At 41.2% G+C, this 16,958-nt stretch overlaps 3 protein-coding genes across 3 annotated transcripts; all 3 read right to left on the bottom strand.

Annotated features, from left to right (window-relative positions):
• Positions 1-523: 523 nt before the first annotated feature.
• LOC145422510 (nesprin-2-like) lies at positions 524-1,215 on the bottom strand. Its single transcript, XM_080293977.1, has 3 exons — positions 1,045-1,215; positions 759-961; positions 524-635 (listed from the first exon to the last, which is right to left on the bottom strand). Exons 1-3 carry the CDS (start codon positions 1,183-1,185, stop codon positions 524-526), a joined length of 456 nt encoding a protein of 151 aa, XP_080150103.1. The 5' UTR covers positions 1,186-1,215.
• On the bottom strand, positions 958-5,614 carry LOC145422602 (nesprin-2-like). Its single transcript, XM_080294145.1, has 9 exons — positions 5,170-5,614; positions 4,075-4,670; positions 3,771-3,926; positions 3,388-3,538; positions 3,036-3,194; positions 2,471-2,638; positions 2,223-2,324; positions 1,585-2,093; positions 958-1,157 (listed from the first exon to the last, which is right to left on the bottom strand). Exons 1-8 carry the CDS (start codon positions 5,266-5,268, stop codon positions 1,878-1,880), a joined length of 1,647 nt encoding a protein of 548 aa, XP_080150271.1. The 5' UTR covers positions 5,269-5,614; the 3' UTR covers positions 958-1,157; positions 1,585-1,877.
• A 1,174-nt stretch (positions 5,615-6,788) lies between these two features.
• On the bottom strand, positions 6,789-11,953 carry LOC145422601 (uncharacterized). Its single transcript, XM_080294144.1, has 4 exons — positions 11,777-11,953; positions 8,049-11,683; positions 7,672-7,806; positions 6,789-6,866 (listed from the first exon to the last, which is right to left on the bottom strand). Exons 2-4 carry the CDS (start codon positions 11,403-11,405, stop codon positions 6,789-6,791), a joined length of 3,570 nt encoding a protein of 1,189 aa, XP_080150270.1. The 5' UTR covers positions 11,406-11,683; positions 11,777-11,953.
• Between the last annotated feature and the right edge of the window lie 5,005 nt (positions 11,954-16,958).

The raw sequence follows: 16,958 nt of genomic DNA, 5'->3' as shown, positions 1-16,958 counted from the left end.
CATGTTGGTGTCTCTGTCTGGAGTGGTGAGAGGCTGTGATAGTTCACTGATCCAAGTCCTGGTGCTCTCTGCCTGAGTATTAAACACATTGTATTCTCCATCCAACACACTCTGGGCCTCAGCCTGATTCAGCATCCTGCCCTCCAGGTTTCTGTAGCGCTGTATCAAGTTATCAGCGTCCTTCAGGAGGCTCTCAGATCTGACACCTTGTCTGCGTATTGATGCCAGCAGCTCACTGAGGGTCTCGGCTCTTCCACTGTTGCATGGACAGACAAAGACAAGTAAGACGGCATACAAAAGAAATAGAAGGGATAACGTCCTCACGCAGCATATTATGCATCCAAATTTTTCTGTAATAGACAGGTTTAGGTCTATGTCGTGCTTAATTCTATTCTATTCTGACTCTTTCCGTTAACATGAAACAACTATAAAAATTAGAGAGATGTGCATATCTTGGAAGTCAGCAAACTTTACTGCTCGTGCGATGGAATATTTCTGGTTCTGGTTTTATGTATGTTGAGGATCACCTCTCATCCTGAAGGTCTTTCAGAAGTTGTTTGACTTTCTCAGACACCACAGACTGTTTTTCTTTGTTCTGAAGCCACTGACGAAGGCTGTCATGCTGCTTCTGCAGACTATATTTTAAAAAAGAAAAAAAAAACTTAAAACAAACACATTCTGTTTGTGGAAATGCTCAAAAAAATGTTTTATGTGTTGTTTAACAGTATAGCTATTATATTAGCAGAAGCAGGAATGACCTGTCCAAGTCGCTGAGCAGTGACTCCATTTGTTTCTGCCGGTTTTGGCAGTGGGTTCTGAACGTAACCACTTCCTCTTGCTGCTCCTGCATCCACCCAGTAAACTCAGAGAGCTGCTGAGGTGGAACCTGCTCCCTGCCTCTCTCCAGCTGATCTTTCAGCTGGTCAAGACGTCTCTCTGCATCCTTGGACTTTAAGAAACTCTGATGAAAGAAAACATGAACATCCATCTGTCATATAAGCATCTATAGCATCTATCTAACTTTAAAATTATCCATCAACTTACAGCCAGTCTTTGCAAAAACGTCTCCACATCTGTTCTACTCTCAGGGTTCTCGAAGCACTCATTGACGGCTAGCTGCAAGTCCTGGAACCATTCTTCGAATGACTGCTTCTCATCTGGGAACATTTTTTTAAAATTATTCATACACACAATTGAATTAAGGAATACTGAGACCAAAACATGTCCCTGCCTTCTAATATCTGAGTCAAATATAAAGAGAAACAAAGACAATATCCTGCTTGTTGATCAGACACGTGGAGATCCCGGTCTGAGTGATGTTAGTGTCCAGTGGTTGCCAGAAAAAGTTACGCTGACAGTATCAGGCCTGTTATCCTGTTAATCTTTCCTTAATAGCCAAAAGTCTTTTATTTAATCTGCTTTAATTTTTTAACCATTTTTAAAAACATGTTTCATTTTCATTTGTTGTACTTATGTTGTGTCTATATGTGATTGATGCTTGTCTTCTCTCTGTATTTCCTAATTCAATGCTTTTTGCCAGACCTCTGATAAGCAACTGATTAAAAGCACATTTTCAATACTAACCTCCGATAACCTTGAGCAGGCCTTTGTCCCTCTCCTCTCTCTTCAGCTGGATCATGTCTTTGGTGCGCGAGATTGCCTCTGTTAGCCTGCTGCAGTCAACAGAGAGTGCCTCAAGCACCTGAGGGCTGGCCACACTGGAAACCAATCCCACCTCCTTCAACACGGCCTCAGCCTGCTCTTCCTGAGACTCCAGGTCGTTGCACAGATCCTGCAGCGTGAGACACAAAACATTATAAGTGGTGATCATTCAGGAGAATCTCACTAGTATAGGAGCACCATGCTGTCCATCTCTGTCAACAGCTGCATACCTGTATCTGGGCTTCCACATTTGGACCTGAAGCATTAGTCTCATTGATACGACTCTGGATGTTCTCTACCGCTGTCTGACAATCCTCTACCTTCTCGGCTAGATGCTTCTTCACAGCGATTAGCTCCTCAAAGACATCTGTGCAGTCGGTAAACAGTTCCTTCACCTGCTCCAGTCTCTTTCTCAGCTGGGTTTCCATTACCTACACGGAACAGAGGAATGATGAGAAGAGAAGCACGGTACAGGGGAAATAATAATTCTTTAAAAAAGTTTACGCATGAATAACTACATAAAATGAAATGGTGTTGTAAAAGTCTCTGTTTCATCTCACCTGTAGCTCCAGTGGAGCTTCCTGACTTTGCAGCATCTCCTGGATCTCAATAGACTTCTTGTGAAAATGAGTGATGTTCTCCTCATTGGCCTGGATTTCATCCTGAACACAACAAAATACACAAATGTACAGACAAAAAAAAAAATCACAAAAAGTGAAACTGGAATTATTTCAAATTAACAGATACTTAAAATCGATTAGAAAAATGATTGAAGAACAGTTAAAAATATCAGGTTTTACTTCAGTACCTTCATGGTGAGTACTTGTTGCTCATTGTAGAAAGCATGGCTCTCTGCAAACAGGGCGAGTTTGGCCCCGGCCCAGCTGTCCACCTCTCCTCCCAGCATCAGCTGCTTCTCCCACAGCTCCAGGCCCACTCGTAGGTTATCCATGTAGGCATCTGTCTTCTCTGTCACCTGCAGGGGCACCAAAAGATCACTAAAATTTAGTTAAGGCGAGCAATATAGAAATATATAAATAGAAATATTCCAACCACGATCCAACTACGACTTTAGTTTCTCTGTTCAACTTTGAGTTGTACTTCTAATATTTGTCACAGACAGAGCTGTTCTGGAGACACGAAACACTGGATCAATGTCAGACTGACACGCAGTGAAAATGCTGCCATTTACTGAGGATGTTAAAAAATCCAACAAGCTTGTGAAGGTATAATTTTTAACTCAGATACTAAGATGTCAGTGTCAGTGAGTCTGATCAGTCTCCTTCCCAGCATGCTTAATGTACAGTTTTAGTAGAACTCCTCTGTTTGTTTACAAGAACAACATCTGTAAGTGTCAGTGCATAGATGCATACGTCCAGCCAGCTGTCCATCAGCGTGTCAGCCTCTGCTTCAAATGGAGATTCACTGCAGTCTGGAAACTTCTTCAGTTCAGTCTGCAGCTGTTTGCAAACACTTCTCATCTCTTCCATCGGCCCCGCAAGACCAGCCAGCTCCTCCTTAATATCACAGACCTGAACAAATGTACACGTGTTAACATACAGCACTTGTAAGTGCGCACCGAGCACACCAATCTGATATTTAGAAAGTGTCTGCCATCTGCTGGTTCATTCCTTTTAGTGCATACAGTAACAAATGCCCTTAAGCTGTTTTAGGAAACCAATACAAGAGTCAGAATATATTGAAAGACAATGCAAATACACCTACCTTTGCCATACTCCTCTGTAGGTTGTCTTTCCCCATGTAGGATGCCTTATCGCTGATTGCCTGCTCTGCTTTCTGGATGGTGCTGCTCAGGAGACTCCGGCAGGTCTGGAACTTCTTCAGAAGCTCCAGCAGTGTGCTGTACTGCTTCCTTCTGCAAGAGTGAGAAAATACCAAGGAAGATTTGAGCATTCGGATTGCAGTGTATAGAGAAACATAATAAAAGTTTACTTGAACTTAAATGCATTCATTTCTAGCAGTTGAGGACAGCATATAAGTCAGTGTTGCTCATTAATGGCTTAAAGAATAAATAAATAAATAAAATTTTATTTATATAGCACCTTTCTAGACAGAGTCTTAATTTAAGGTTCTTGTGCCGACGTTACCTGTCAGAAAAAGCCTGCTGAGTCTCCTTCCACTGAGCTTCCAGCTCCTGAAGGAGATTTTCTCCTCCTCCCTGCTTCTCTTGGACTTCACGGAGGCTCTGAAGCTCACAGTTCTGAGCCTGCAGCTGGCCTTCTAAATCCAAGAGGGCACGAAGCCTGGAAAGTGCAACAAATTCAGATTTTAATTCTGCAAATATATTGCAAAATCTAAACGGTACATTCTGGGACTACATGTAGTTTCCCATTTTCACATATCAAAACTGCTTCAGGATAGCAGAAGCACTATCGCACTAAAGGGACAAACCTGTGCTGCAACGCAGGCATGGTGGGCTCTTTGAGGCCTTGCGCTTCAATCGTATCCTGCAGCTTCTTCATCTCCCCCAGCATCGTCCTCTTCCTCAGGCCCAGGGTTTTGCTTTGGGTCTCCTTCTGAAGGACCTTCTGCTGGCTGACCAGCCCACTGTCACTCTCGTCCAGCCTTCTCACCAGGACATTCACCATATCGAGGCAGGAGGCTGGGATACCATCCCTTGTGACTGTGAGCCGAGCTCCCTGCAAGAGTAGATCCAGCTGAGGTGCCTTCTCTTTCAAACTGTCTATGCTCTGCCTTATCAGAGTCAACTTGGAGCGGCATTCCTGCAGCACCACAGCGTCACTACAGGGTGGACCTGGGATACTTGAGATATCCTCATCCACAGTGCGCAGCGACATAAGAAATCGGTCGAGGGCACGGGCAGCTGCTTCGCTCTTCCGGACTTGCTGCCGGAGTTGATCCAAGCTGGTTTTGTGAGCCTCAAACTCACGGGACAGAGGGAAGCGTTCTCTGGGATCCAAGTCGCTGGATTCAGGGTCCAGACGGGACAACTGGTCCAGTTCACTCTGTATGTTGTCATCCAGTTCCTTTAGCAAAAAACACACAAGGTGTAGTGTGAGGTGAGATGCCTATAGAAGTGAGATCTTACATTACATCTTTTTTTTCTTTTTCTTTTTAAAAAAAAAAACATTCTTATATCTCTAAGAATTTGCATTTATTGGATTTATCTTATAAAGGCCAGCATCACTGATGTCTAATATCTATCTGTACTGTGGTGTTTAGGAGTTGATGATACAGGGGACTAGGAAATCCAACACATAATAAATATTAAACACCAAATTGTACGATTTATGTAGCTTGTTTATGTGTACAAGATGCATTCAGCTTGTTTTCAATGATCCAGTTATTGACCAGTATGTTTTTTCCAGCCATGTGAAATTTTAAAATGTGCTGACCTCTGCAAAGACTTCTTTGACTATATGAATCCAGGCTTCATATAGGTGTTAACACATGTGCTTAGACAATATTTGTGTGTCAGACTGACAAAATTAAACAAAACAAAATTGTGTATGGCTAACAGCAGACCTTTATATCTTTCAGAATGTTAGTGTTGGCCAGTGTGAAGCTAGTGATGTCTTTGGGCTGTCTCAGATAACGGTCCAGGCGGTCGGTGAAGTCCACCATGTGATTCTCAGTGGAGTCAATCTGCCTGAGTGCAGAGCCCAGCGAGCTGCCTCTCCTCTGAAGGTTGGACTGCTGAGTGCGCCACTGCTCCTGCAGCTCTGCTTTCTCCTGCTCCAGAGAAGTGTTTCCACTCAGCTGGGAACACTGAGAGCACTGGTTTGCATACTCAGACCAAAGACACTCAGTCTCTTGTCTCAAGAACTAGGAAGAAAGGAATTTAACTCAAGTTTACTGGCCGGTTGTGGGGATTGAGTCATTTTGCTCAAAGGTTCTTATAGCATGTCATTTATATTTCAGTCCCGTTTGTTTCTGATAGAGTGGTATTTATAACATCATTGTACCTGTATTTCCTGGAGCCGTGTATGCAGGCCTTTCAGAGAGACTGAGTCAGAGGGGACGTCCTTGATGCTCTGTTCATTTTTAGCTAGTTGGGCTTGCAGAGCCCTCTTAGCATTCTCATATCTGGAGAGTTAAACCAAAAATAACTAAATTTAAGGATTAAATATAAAACCATCCAACCTGTTTTTTGATTTGTACGTTGCCTTTGATTATAAAACACAAGACAGCTAAATTTCACCTTTCTAAAGCTTCCTTTTTGGTTACTTCCTCCTCCAAAGACATCTGCTTTTCAGTCTCCCTTCTCTCCACAGCAACTGTCTTCACTGTCACCTGGGTCACCTGGAAAAAAGCAACAGGATGTTAACGATTATTTCAGACACATCTGCACACGCCCAGTATCGGCTTCAGGATTTAAATTCAAAGACTGGTCTGTATTTCTTCTTGCTTAAAATGTGTTAAAGGAGCTGTGACTGTTTAAATCTATAGAGAGAATCTTTTTAATAAGAATTTTTAATAATAGTGAATCATACCTCAGCTAAGGCCTGAGGTTTGTCACTTGGTTTGGTAGGCTCCTTCTGTGTGTTGGAATCCTCAGTGAAGGCAACAGGAATCCTACAGAATTGAAATTGATTTAAACTTCATACTATATTTTGAATAAATGTAAATGTAACTTAATACAATATCTGCAACATAAATCATGCACAACCAAATGTTTTACTCAGTATTAAGAATTAAATAAGGAATAAAAATGGTTGTTTTGAAGATTGCATGCCAAGTCCTTGCTGTTTTGAAACCTCTATGGAAAGCCTCACCTAGATTCAGGGAGTGGTGTGTCTTGATCTCCACTGAACTGATGCTGGATGGCAGCCAGCCTCTTTTCACACTCCCTCAGCTGCGTCTGAGCCAAGCGGTGAGCATCCTCCGGGCTTAGGGTGTCACACAACTCTTTCAGTGCCTGCAGGTGCTGTTCTGCTTCAGCAAAGTCTGCTGAGAAGCAAGCCTGTTGAATGATTTTAATGTGAAAACAGTAAGCACAAAGGCATTGCAGAGCTGCTTTGACTTCAGGCGATCCATTGAGCCAAATCTTCTTTTTTTGTTAAGCTTTTTATTTATTTTCTTGTGTTTTTATTATATTTATACAACTATAAATTAGTTATATGTGTGACCTGCTTATTAGCATCCTATATCATAAAAGAAGGTTTGGCAGATACATTGCACCACTTGAGCAAGACCCCAGATGGCAGCCGGCAACAGATGGGCTGCACAAATTCATAAAAGAATGCTGTTTTAAGCTTACAGAGAAGATGTGATTTCATCTTCATTAGCACATATTTTCATTTAATTCATTGTTTTAAGGTCCTGATAATGATGGTGTTGTTTGTCGTTTTCAGCTTAAGATAATAAAAAGTGTCTGAAACTGTAAACATACCCAAACAAAACTAGCTAAAACAGCACTCTCTTAGAAACCAGCTGGAATAAAGTATTGCTATTACCCTTCCCACTGAAAGCTTCCTTGAAGGCATACAAAGAAGATGGAAAAGACAAAGTTAGACAAGGAGAGCAGAGAAAACTGGCTGAATACCCATCCTTTGAAGCACCCCTGCCAAGAGTTCAGCTTCGGTCATTTAGCTACCTGAGCTTGGTTTTCTAAGCTGGTGCTTAAGTGCATCTCACACCGAAGGACTGCTGCATTAAAGTGTTTCCTTGTTACTTCAAACTGTAATTGTTCCAAAAAGCCTGAGATCTCAGCTCTGAGGGCCTGGGAGATAATATATACAATGAATATATATATATATATATATATATATATATATATATATATATATATATATATATATATGAAAAAGGAAACATGATAGAATATAGTATTGACTAAAAGGTTAATAATGTTGAATTGTTTACATCTGTGTCAGTTTGCTAACATTCCTTTAAAAACAGGCTTCAAAGGCATAAAATAATTGCCAGTTTTAGTTTGTGGTTTAAATATGCATATGCAATTAACTGAGAGATGTCTTTAAAAAAACTAGTGAACATTTGACTATTCATAAAAATCAAAATCCCCACCTCCCACTGTGTCCTGACAGATTGGGTGAAGAACTCCATATCTCTGAGCTGTGAGGGGGTACAAAAGGCCTCCATGCCATTAGCTGCTCGCAAGAACTCCTCCAGCAACTCTGGATCAAGTGTCCTCAGAGTTTTCTGTGTTTAAACACAAAATAGTTACATTATGATTCCTCTACAGAAACTGTATTTCATGTTGTTGGATGTTTTTTTAAGGCAAAGTAACTACTTTCTATTTAAGACATCAAACAATGTGGCTATAAATGTAGGGTAGGTAAACAGACTTGTAAATTCGCAAAAATTGTCAAATAAAACTTATCAATCATGAATATTCACTAAATATGAAATGTGCAGAAGTCATTGCCAATGGTTAAACTTACCTCCTTTACTGAAGCTTGCTCAGCTGATACACGCCTGTCTTTGAAGATGTTGATAGCTTCCAGGATGTGCGCCTGCAGGCAGTGTTTGGCCTCCTCAAAGCCATTTCTAGCTAAAGCCTGTGCCTTAGTGTAGGCCTCTGTGTAGGCCTGGGGAGGTGCTTGAGCCAGAGCAGGAGGTTTGATATCTGGTGACTCAGCCTGGGTTTGAAGCAACACATCGATCTCAGAGACGAGAATAGTCTGGGAGTGTTGAATTTTCTGTTTCAAAGGAGACTGGGTTTCAGTCTTTGGTGGGTCAAGTGGTTGAGTCTGAGGTCTTGCCTGTGTGGGAGATTGAGTCTTGGACTGTGGCACTGTTTGGGCCGTGGGAGGCAATGACACCGGAAACTGAGGATGGTGCTGTGGGGATAACTGTGCCTGAGATTTGGGTTGGAACACTGGTTGGACTTTGGGTTGGACTGGTGACTGAACTTTGGGCTGAGTTGGTGATTGAACTGTAGGTTGTAATTGAGGTTGGGCTTGCATCTTGGGTTGAGGGGGTGATTCAACATTAACTTTAGTTAGTGACTGAGCCTGTGGTGGCAATTGAGATTCGGGTTTGGGCTGTGGCAGTGATCCAGGTATGTGTTTAATTGGTGACTGAACTATTAGTTGAGGTGTCATTTCAACATCCTGTTTTGGCTGTAGAGGTCTGGGCTGTAGAGGTGAGTTACCTTTTAATTGAGTTTGTGACTGAATCGTTGGTTGTAGCTGAAGTTGGGGCTGATGCTTGGGCTGAGAAGTTGATTGCTGGGATTGAATATTAGATTGAGTCCCCTGAGTCCTGGCAAAGGGCTTTTCTTGAACTAATGGCTGTGCCTGGACGTGTGTTTGGGACTGGGCCTGCAAAGTTTGTTGCTGGGGCTGTGAAGGAAGCTGAGGATAGGCTGGATGTGATGGTTGTGACTGGAGAGATATCTGTGTTTGAATCTGAGATGGAGAGTGATGTTGAGCTTGGGGTTGATGCTGGACCTGTACATACTGCTGAGACTGAGGCTGCTGATAAGACTGAGATGGCACTTGCAGTGGTGCTTGAACCCAAGTCTGTTGCTGAACTTGGCCTTGTTGTGGCTGAACTAAGTTAGAAGCTCTCATCTGGGTGTGTTGATGCATGGAACTATGGGGCCCAATTTGCTGCTGTGTTTGAGTCCAGGGTTGGGGTTGAGCTTGAGGATGCATTTGCGGTTGAGTATATGATGGCCCCATATGAGAAACCCTATGGTGGGCAATCTGAGGCGTTTGCTGGGCCCACTGTGATAGAGTCTGAACTGTAGGATAAGCCTGAGAATGTGTTGCTTGGCCCATTTGCTGAGGATATGGTTGCGGGATAGGGTGACTCTGCTGGGGAAATGCTTGATTTTGTGTTTCTTGTTTATCTGTCCACTGCTGAGATGTGGACTGAGCTTGGGCATAACCCTGGGAGTATAACTGAGGTTGCACTGTAGCCTGTGGATGCTGGATAGACTGGGTGACTGAGGATATGACTTGAGTATAAGCTTGAAAGTGCCCCTGTGAAATATGGCCTTGTTGCTGGACCAGTGCCTGTGCATGTGTTGGATACTGAGTCATAGGATCAGTCAAAGAATGACCCTGAAGGTGGAGTATAGGTTGGGCTTGGGTTGGATGTTGAGTCAATGGTTGGGCCTGACTTAGCCTGGCCATTGGCTGAACATTAGTTGGAACATGGGCATGAGCATGGGCATGTGGGTAGGGCATTGACTTGGGATGGGTCTCAGACTGATCAGCATAGATTTGAACTTGGGTCTTAGGCTGAGGGTGTGTTTGAGGTTGGACCTTGGGCTGAGGGTGAATTTCATGATCATTCATTGATTTTGCATGGGTTTGGTCCATGTTTGTTGACTGAGTATGCATTGGAGGCTGAGCCTGGGTTGGTGGCTTGGGGGAAGGGGGCCGGACAGGGGCCCATGATTGTGGATGACTACGAAGCTGAATGTGAGATGGTACAGGAAGCTGAATTGGGCCTTGCAGTGGAGCCTGAACACTGGAAGGCTGTCTGATCTGAGCCCATATTGGGACTTGAGCTACAGATTCGTCATGGGGTAGTACCTGTGGCTGCTTAGATGGCTGAGGACCAGCTGGTTGAACCAGAGCCTGATCCTGTAGCTGGAGCTGTTGTTGGGTCTGTGGCTTGGTTGATGACTGTTTCTTCACAGAGTCATGGGACTGAGGAACACAAGGTTGCTGTGTATCTGTAGTAATGTGGGACTGAACCATAGTATTGGTTTGTGATTGATTTGGGGCCTTTCTTTGTGGTTGAGGTTGACTCAAAGTTACAGCATGTGATTTATTTTTGGTATTTGATTCTTGTTGTGCTTGTTTTACAGTTTCTTGTGGTTGTTGTTTTTGCTGTTGTTTTTGCTGATGCTGCTCTTTTTGCTGTTGTTGATGTAGCAGTTTGTCTTGTTGCTGATGCTCTAGATTTTCAGTTTGCTGTGTTTGCTTCTGTTCCACTTTTTGTTGTTGTTGTGGCTGCTTAGTCAGTTTTGCATGGGCCTCATACTGTAGCCTGGTGGTTGCTACATTTTGGGAAATTACCTGAACTGATCCGACTGCTTGTGTCTGTCTAGTTTGAACTAGATCTTGAGTCAAATCCTGCTCTTGACTTGGAGTTTTCTGCTCTGGAAAAGCTGGTTTCTGAAGCCATGGCCGGTTCTTCATGCCTTGAGCTTTTCTGCTTTGGAGCTCTTGGGAACTTAGAACCTTTTTCTTTACAGCTGGTTCCTGAAGTGGAGTCTGGTCTTTGGATTCTGGTCTTTGTTTAACTTGTTGTTCAGCTTGTATATTAATTACCACATGCTGTTGAACTTGTTGCTGTTGTACCTGTTGTTGCTCCTGCTTGGGCTGACTTGGTTGTGGTTGCACTGGGAACAACTCCTGCTGCTGAACTTCTTGTAGAAGATACTCCTCCTTTATTTCTTCCTGTTCTTTCTGTCCCAGTTTAATTTCCACCTGTCTTCTAAGTCCCTCTTGGAGTAGGTCTTGCTGTGGCCCTTGATCTGGAGTCTCTGTTGTCTTTTGTGCAGTGGCCATTGGCCAGCCTTGAAACTGACTTTCTGGTGGCGACTTTCTTCTGGTCTGCTTCACAGCTTCTGCGTAGGTGTATGGCATTGGAGGAGAAGTCATCTTTTCTTCTTTGTAATCTTGTACCACTATCTTTGGCACAAAGGTTTTTGTATGCTTGGTGTCTAACTGTTTCAAATGTTGAAGCACTGCTTTATCTTGAATAAAGACTTTTGAAGGAGGTCCTGCTGGAGGACTTCTGCTTCTGTCTCGTCTGGCACCCAGGCTGCTTAGCATACCAACTGCTTCCTAAAAGTGACATCATGCATCTTAGAAATAAAGTACTTTCAATTATACTGTTTTGTCTGGTCAGAACATGTCTAACAAGGTTACTTCACAAAAAAACCCCAACTGGCCTGTGACTGAGCAACAGCAGCTCGCACTCGATCCTGCATAGCAGAGGCATGGAGGTAGTGGATGGGAGAGCTCTTCTGATTTGTTGATACGATCACCTGCAGGTCTTGCTCCTCTGTGACTACCTGACCTTCGAGCTGTAGACCACGGGAAATAGTGACCTGGAAAATAAAAATGTTAGTTTTAAATAATCATAAATGTTTCTTTATGAAAGGATTTAAAAGCCAACACTGCTATGCAGTGATTCATCTCACCCTGGCTTGTGAGGTCTGGACCTGTTTTTGTTGCCGATCGGTGGCCCTTAGCAGGTGGTAGAGCTCCCTGGCTTCAGTCTCCCAATGTAGAAGTTCAGCCAATCGACTGTCCAGCCCAGACACACTGTGTTGCAGCTCTACACAAACCTTTTCTGCCTCAGATAATGTCTGCATAACCTGGTGACAATTAAAGAAAAGATAGCAAAGGACAGATAGACTTACTTTGATTTTTTTTTAAAAAGAACAGATATAATCATTTTAATCTTCATGACCACAATCATAATAGTTCTTTTAAAAGAAGAGAAATCGTTCATACTTCTGGTACTGCAAGCTTCAGTTTCTGTAACTGATCTGCTGGGCATTCTGGGGCAGAAGCCAAAGCATCCAGATCCATGTCTTTAATCTTCCTCATTATAAACTGAAGAGCAGAAATTGAGCAATAATTTAGAAAGATTTAATTTGGTCATTTAAATCAAAAATAATCATTAGAGCTGAAAAAGTGCAATGACTTGCTAGTGATGCCGTTGGTCCTACCTGTAATCTTTTCCTGTAGGTGCGTAAAGGACCCGCCATAATGTCCAGAGGCTCTTTGAGAATCAGTGTGCCCTCTCTGATCAAAGCTCTGATTTCCTCTGGGTTTACATGGGTAACTTCAATTGGCTCACCAATGTTTTCCTGGAAAAAACACAAATAAACATGTTAAATAACAAAGATAATTTATTAATAATTCAATGATGTAAACATTAGCAGCAGAATTTCATAAAATTCTTGTTTACTGTATGTTAATCTACTGTGTAATTATGAAATTAACATAAGTGAAAAGAGATGGAAACTTCAAACTGTGTTGTGTCCACAGTAGATTAACATACAGTAAACAAGAACTTTATGAAATTGACAACACTTGTTCAACGTGCAACTCCAGATATAAGAATGACATTGCACTGTACTCAAAGACTATAATTCCAGCTACTTTCATACAATAGGTAAAGGTGGAGCACTGTTTTTAAACTTTGAGTCACTCCCTAGGAATCATTGTTTCAATAGAACAATCGCATTTAAATTCCAAACGCATGAGACATTAGGCTGCTACAATCACTGCTGCCTCTAGTCGCATAATGCCAAATAAAAAGAAGAAACTAGGCCAACGCTTTAGAAGAACAAAGCTATACCCTCAGATAAAAACACCCTCTGTAAAAAATAAAAGCACAGATAAAAAGTTGATTTTAGAGTGCCATATGGTGGGTACTTTATCAAAAAAAATAATTTTAAGTAAATTCATGTCAGGAAAATATTCTGATTAATTCTCTAACAAAAAAATAGCTTGTGTGATTGAGTGTTCAAACATTTCCAAATTCTTTGTCATTAAGGTGTTTTAGAATCTAAGCACACAAATCGGGTTTTCCTTGATCTTTGACTCACCAAAGTGTTTTTCTTGACAAACTCAGCCCACTGCATGTTGACTTTTCGAAGCTCCTCTGCCAGGCTCCTGCAGGTCTGAGGATCTGTTGACTCAATCAGGAAGTTCCCCACTTCATTCAGGTGGGCCTGATGAGATCCCCACTCAGCCATGGATGCGGAGGTCAGCTTAATAGAAATTTTTGTAAATAAAATGGCAAATACTAAAATATATCATCTATAAGGATAATGTAGACATTATTTTATTTAGATGTTATTATTGCAGACTTTTTACTTGACTTGTTATTCCAAGTCATAACAGACTGATCCCCTATTACAAAGCAAGTTATACTAGCTTGTTTATGACATATTTATTATCATAGAGCAATACAGTTATAATACTTTAATGAGTTAATCATACCTCAGGTCTGTGGCTGTGTGTTGCAGAGCACTGTTCAAGCCAAGCCTGCAGGGAACTAAGGGAGTCGCTGTACGAGTCCCAGGCAGACAGAACCCGTCCCATTGTGCTTTTCACTGTGGTCACGTCGTCTAAAACAACAGCAGTGTCCTCCTCCAGCTGCTTCACCTGCTGACTGACATGCTGATAATCTGAAGCTATGGAGCAAAGAAATAATATGAACTAAAATAATACACTTTTACTCTAATGGGGAATCAAAAACATTAATATAAATGAAGAAATACAAAATAGCTGTTACAGAGTATCACAGTACTTACCAAGGGCAGATTTGCTTGAATATTTCTCGGAAATCTGCTTCAGCTTACGAATAGCTGTTTCCAACATGGAAGGCAGCTCTTGTGTGTATACGAGTTCCTGAGTTTAAAAAAATGAATACAAATTAATACTGTCAGTCAACACTAACATCCATGCCCTTTACACAGTAGAAGGAACATTTTTGGATAAACTAGTGAAGAAGTTAGAGAAAAACTCTGAATAAAATTCACCACTAGAACCAGAGGGAAAACCCTGATAAAAAAACTATTTACAATAGCCCATTTTGGACATCTTCACTGTATATCACAGACTGTATATACAAGATGGACACACCCAACATGACACATCCATTGGTTTCCAAAGTTCCAGTGTCAGGCCTTGAGATGAGAATTTTCACTGATGCTTTCTTGACATGTCAAAACCAAATTTGAGACACCGATGGGCACGTCCCATGTTCAGTAGTGATTTGCGAATCACATCGCCTGCAATAAAACACACCCTACCCTAATTTATGATTATAGTATTCATTATGACTTCATACTACCACTTGAGATCACAACTGAAGTATTTACCGAGGTTGTAGAGCATAGGTATCAAGGGCCATTTTCCTATGAACCTCCATTGTTTGCGAACACAGAAGGCGCCCCCTGCTAGCCTTTAGATAAAATGTATATTTAAGGCACTTCCTCACTGGCTTCACACCTGGAAGCTTTGTCCGTCTTATATATAGTGTGTCTTGTATATCAAGATACTATGTGCAGAATCTGTTTGTCTTAGCTGCATCCTGGTTAGAATTTCTATTATGTGGCCTTACATAGATATATAGATATTGTCCAAATTTATAATTATACCCCAAGAAAGATTAGTAACTCCAACAACAGAAATTACTGTACTGCTCAGATAAACATATACATATATATACAAAGAAAGAACAAAAAGGTGTTAAGAAGCATCGACACACCCCCAAGTATTAAATTGTGTTTTGAAAATACAAAGACTAAACAAAGATTACTCACATGCCACTCTTGCAGCAACACCCTGACTGCCTCTGAGGAGATATAAGGTCTCTTCCAGACACGAAGCTTGGTCCTGATCTGCCCCAACAGATCCAAAACAGTGTGGCGATGCTCTCTGTACTCTAGCTTGATCCCATGATACTTGGCAGTCACTCTGACGCTGGTAAATCTGATGAAGATGCCAACAGAACGTTAAATAGAAACTAAAAAATAAAACCACATCAACTTCAGAAAGTAAATTATCACTTTATAAGATGCTTTTCTCAGTTTAAGCAGTGATCTTGATTACATCCAGTCCCAGGTCAGGACAGCACAAGTCCTTCTATGACTTTCAGCTTAAACTAAGAAATTCATTCATATACTCTTCAAAAGTATATCCAGTTTGTGCATGCATACATTACACAGGCCACTGGAGAAAGTACCCTCACCTCCTCTTGAGCTCATCCATCTTGTCAGTAGGAATCATCATGTTTCCGTACTCATCTATGTTCTGGAAGGACTGGAAGGTCTTCACGTGCTGTGGCATCTCCTCCAGGCAAGCCTACAGCAACAACGAGCAGAGACAGCATGCACATATATATTTATATGCTTGCAAACATTTACATTTCACTGTCTACAAAGAGCCGGGGAAACCAGTTTTTGCTAAGATCAGCAACATTGTTTCCCAGTACATCTTAAAGTTGGAAATGATTACTTTGAGCAGTTCGTGTTTCTCCCTCGCTTCATCAGCAGCACGGCCATGGTCTTGAGGGTTGCCATCTTCCTCAGCCAAAGCCTCCTCTGTTCTCAAAAGCCAGCGGGCTACTGTGTCCAAGGGGGTTGGAAGACTCATATCTAAAGCAACTTTGTACTCACGGAGCTAGATGAACACACAGAGAAAAGGAAGTCACAAGTAAAGTAAATGTCTTCGAATTGCAGTGAACAAATACACAAATATGTACAAATATACAAGCATTTACAGACAAATATAACACATCAGCCGTAAAGTAACAGATTAGGGTGTTTAAGAGTCTGTGTTGCTATGGTGCTGTAGTGTTATATTAGTACAGTACAGTATTATGACTATAGATCATATTTATACATTTATAAGGTTCTCTAGTCTGATTAAAAAATAACAAAAACTAACCTTTTCTGTGAGAGCATCCCACGCCTCTCTAAGAGTCCGTTGCTCATCGCTCAGTTTTGGGGTTCGTCTCATGGCCGTCAACAAAGGCATGATGGGCCGTCGTTGCTCATTAAAGGACACCAGAAAGGTCTGAAATACCTGAGGGAAGGAAAATACTTTTTTAGTGACAAATTTATAACGTGAAGTCAGTTTATAACATTTTTATTACAATATGATGTAAACGAACACATGACAAAGAAAAAAAAGATAAAAAGTCCTTGGCTCACAAAAGGAATTATTAATGCTTGCAAAAAGAAAAACAATCTGTATAAACAGTTCATCAAAGTAAAAACAAAAGAAGTGGAACAAAGATATAAAGCATATAGAAATAAATTGACTGATATTATAAGAACGAGCAAACAACTTTATTATAGAAGAAGATTATATGAAAATAAAAACAATATAAAAGGAACTTGGGATGTGTTAAACAACTTAATTAAACAAGGATCTTCTGGAACATCATATCCTGAATATTTTACTGATGCAAATGGTGAAAATCACAACATGAGTAATATTGTCGATGGGTTCAATAAATTCTTCATAAATGTTGGCCCTGAACTAGCAGCAGACATCCCGTGTCATAAAAATGAAAATATCAGTAATATAAAATCAAATCCCTTTTCACTGTTCCTCTCAGCTACAAATGAGCAAGAAGTAATAAATATCACATTAAAATGTAAAAGTAAGTCTTCAATGGATTATCATGACATAAATATGTCTGTAGTTAAACAGGTTATTCTGAATATTGCTAGTCCCTTAACATATATCTGTAATTTATCATTTCAGTCTGGTTGTTTTCCAAAAAAAATGAAAATTGCGAAAGTAATACCACTATATAAAAGTAATGACAAACACAGTTTTACCAATTATAGG

Source organism: Astatotilapia calliptera, chromosome 19, assembly GCF_964374335.1.
Source record: "Astatotilapia calliptera chromosome 19, fAstCal68.1, whole genome shotgun sequence".
In the NCBI taxonomy this organism is placed as follows: Eukaryota; Metazoa; Chordata; class Actinopteri; order Cichliformes; family Cichlidae; genus Astatotilapia; species Astatotilapia calliptera.
This window is presented reverse-complemented; position numbering and strand designations above follow the sequence as displayed.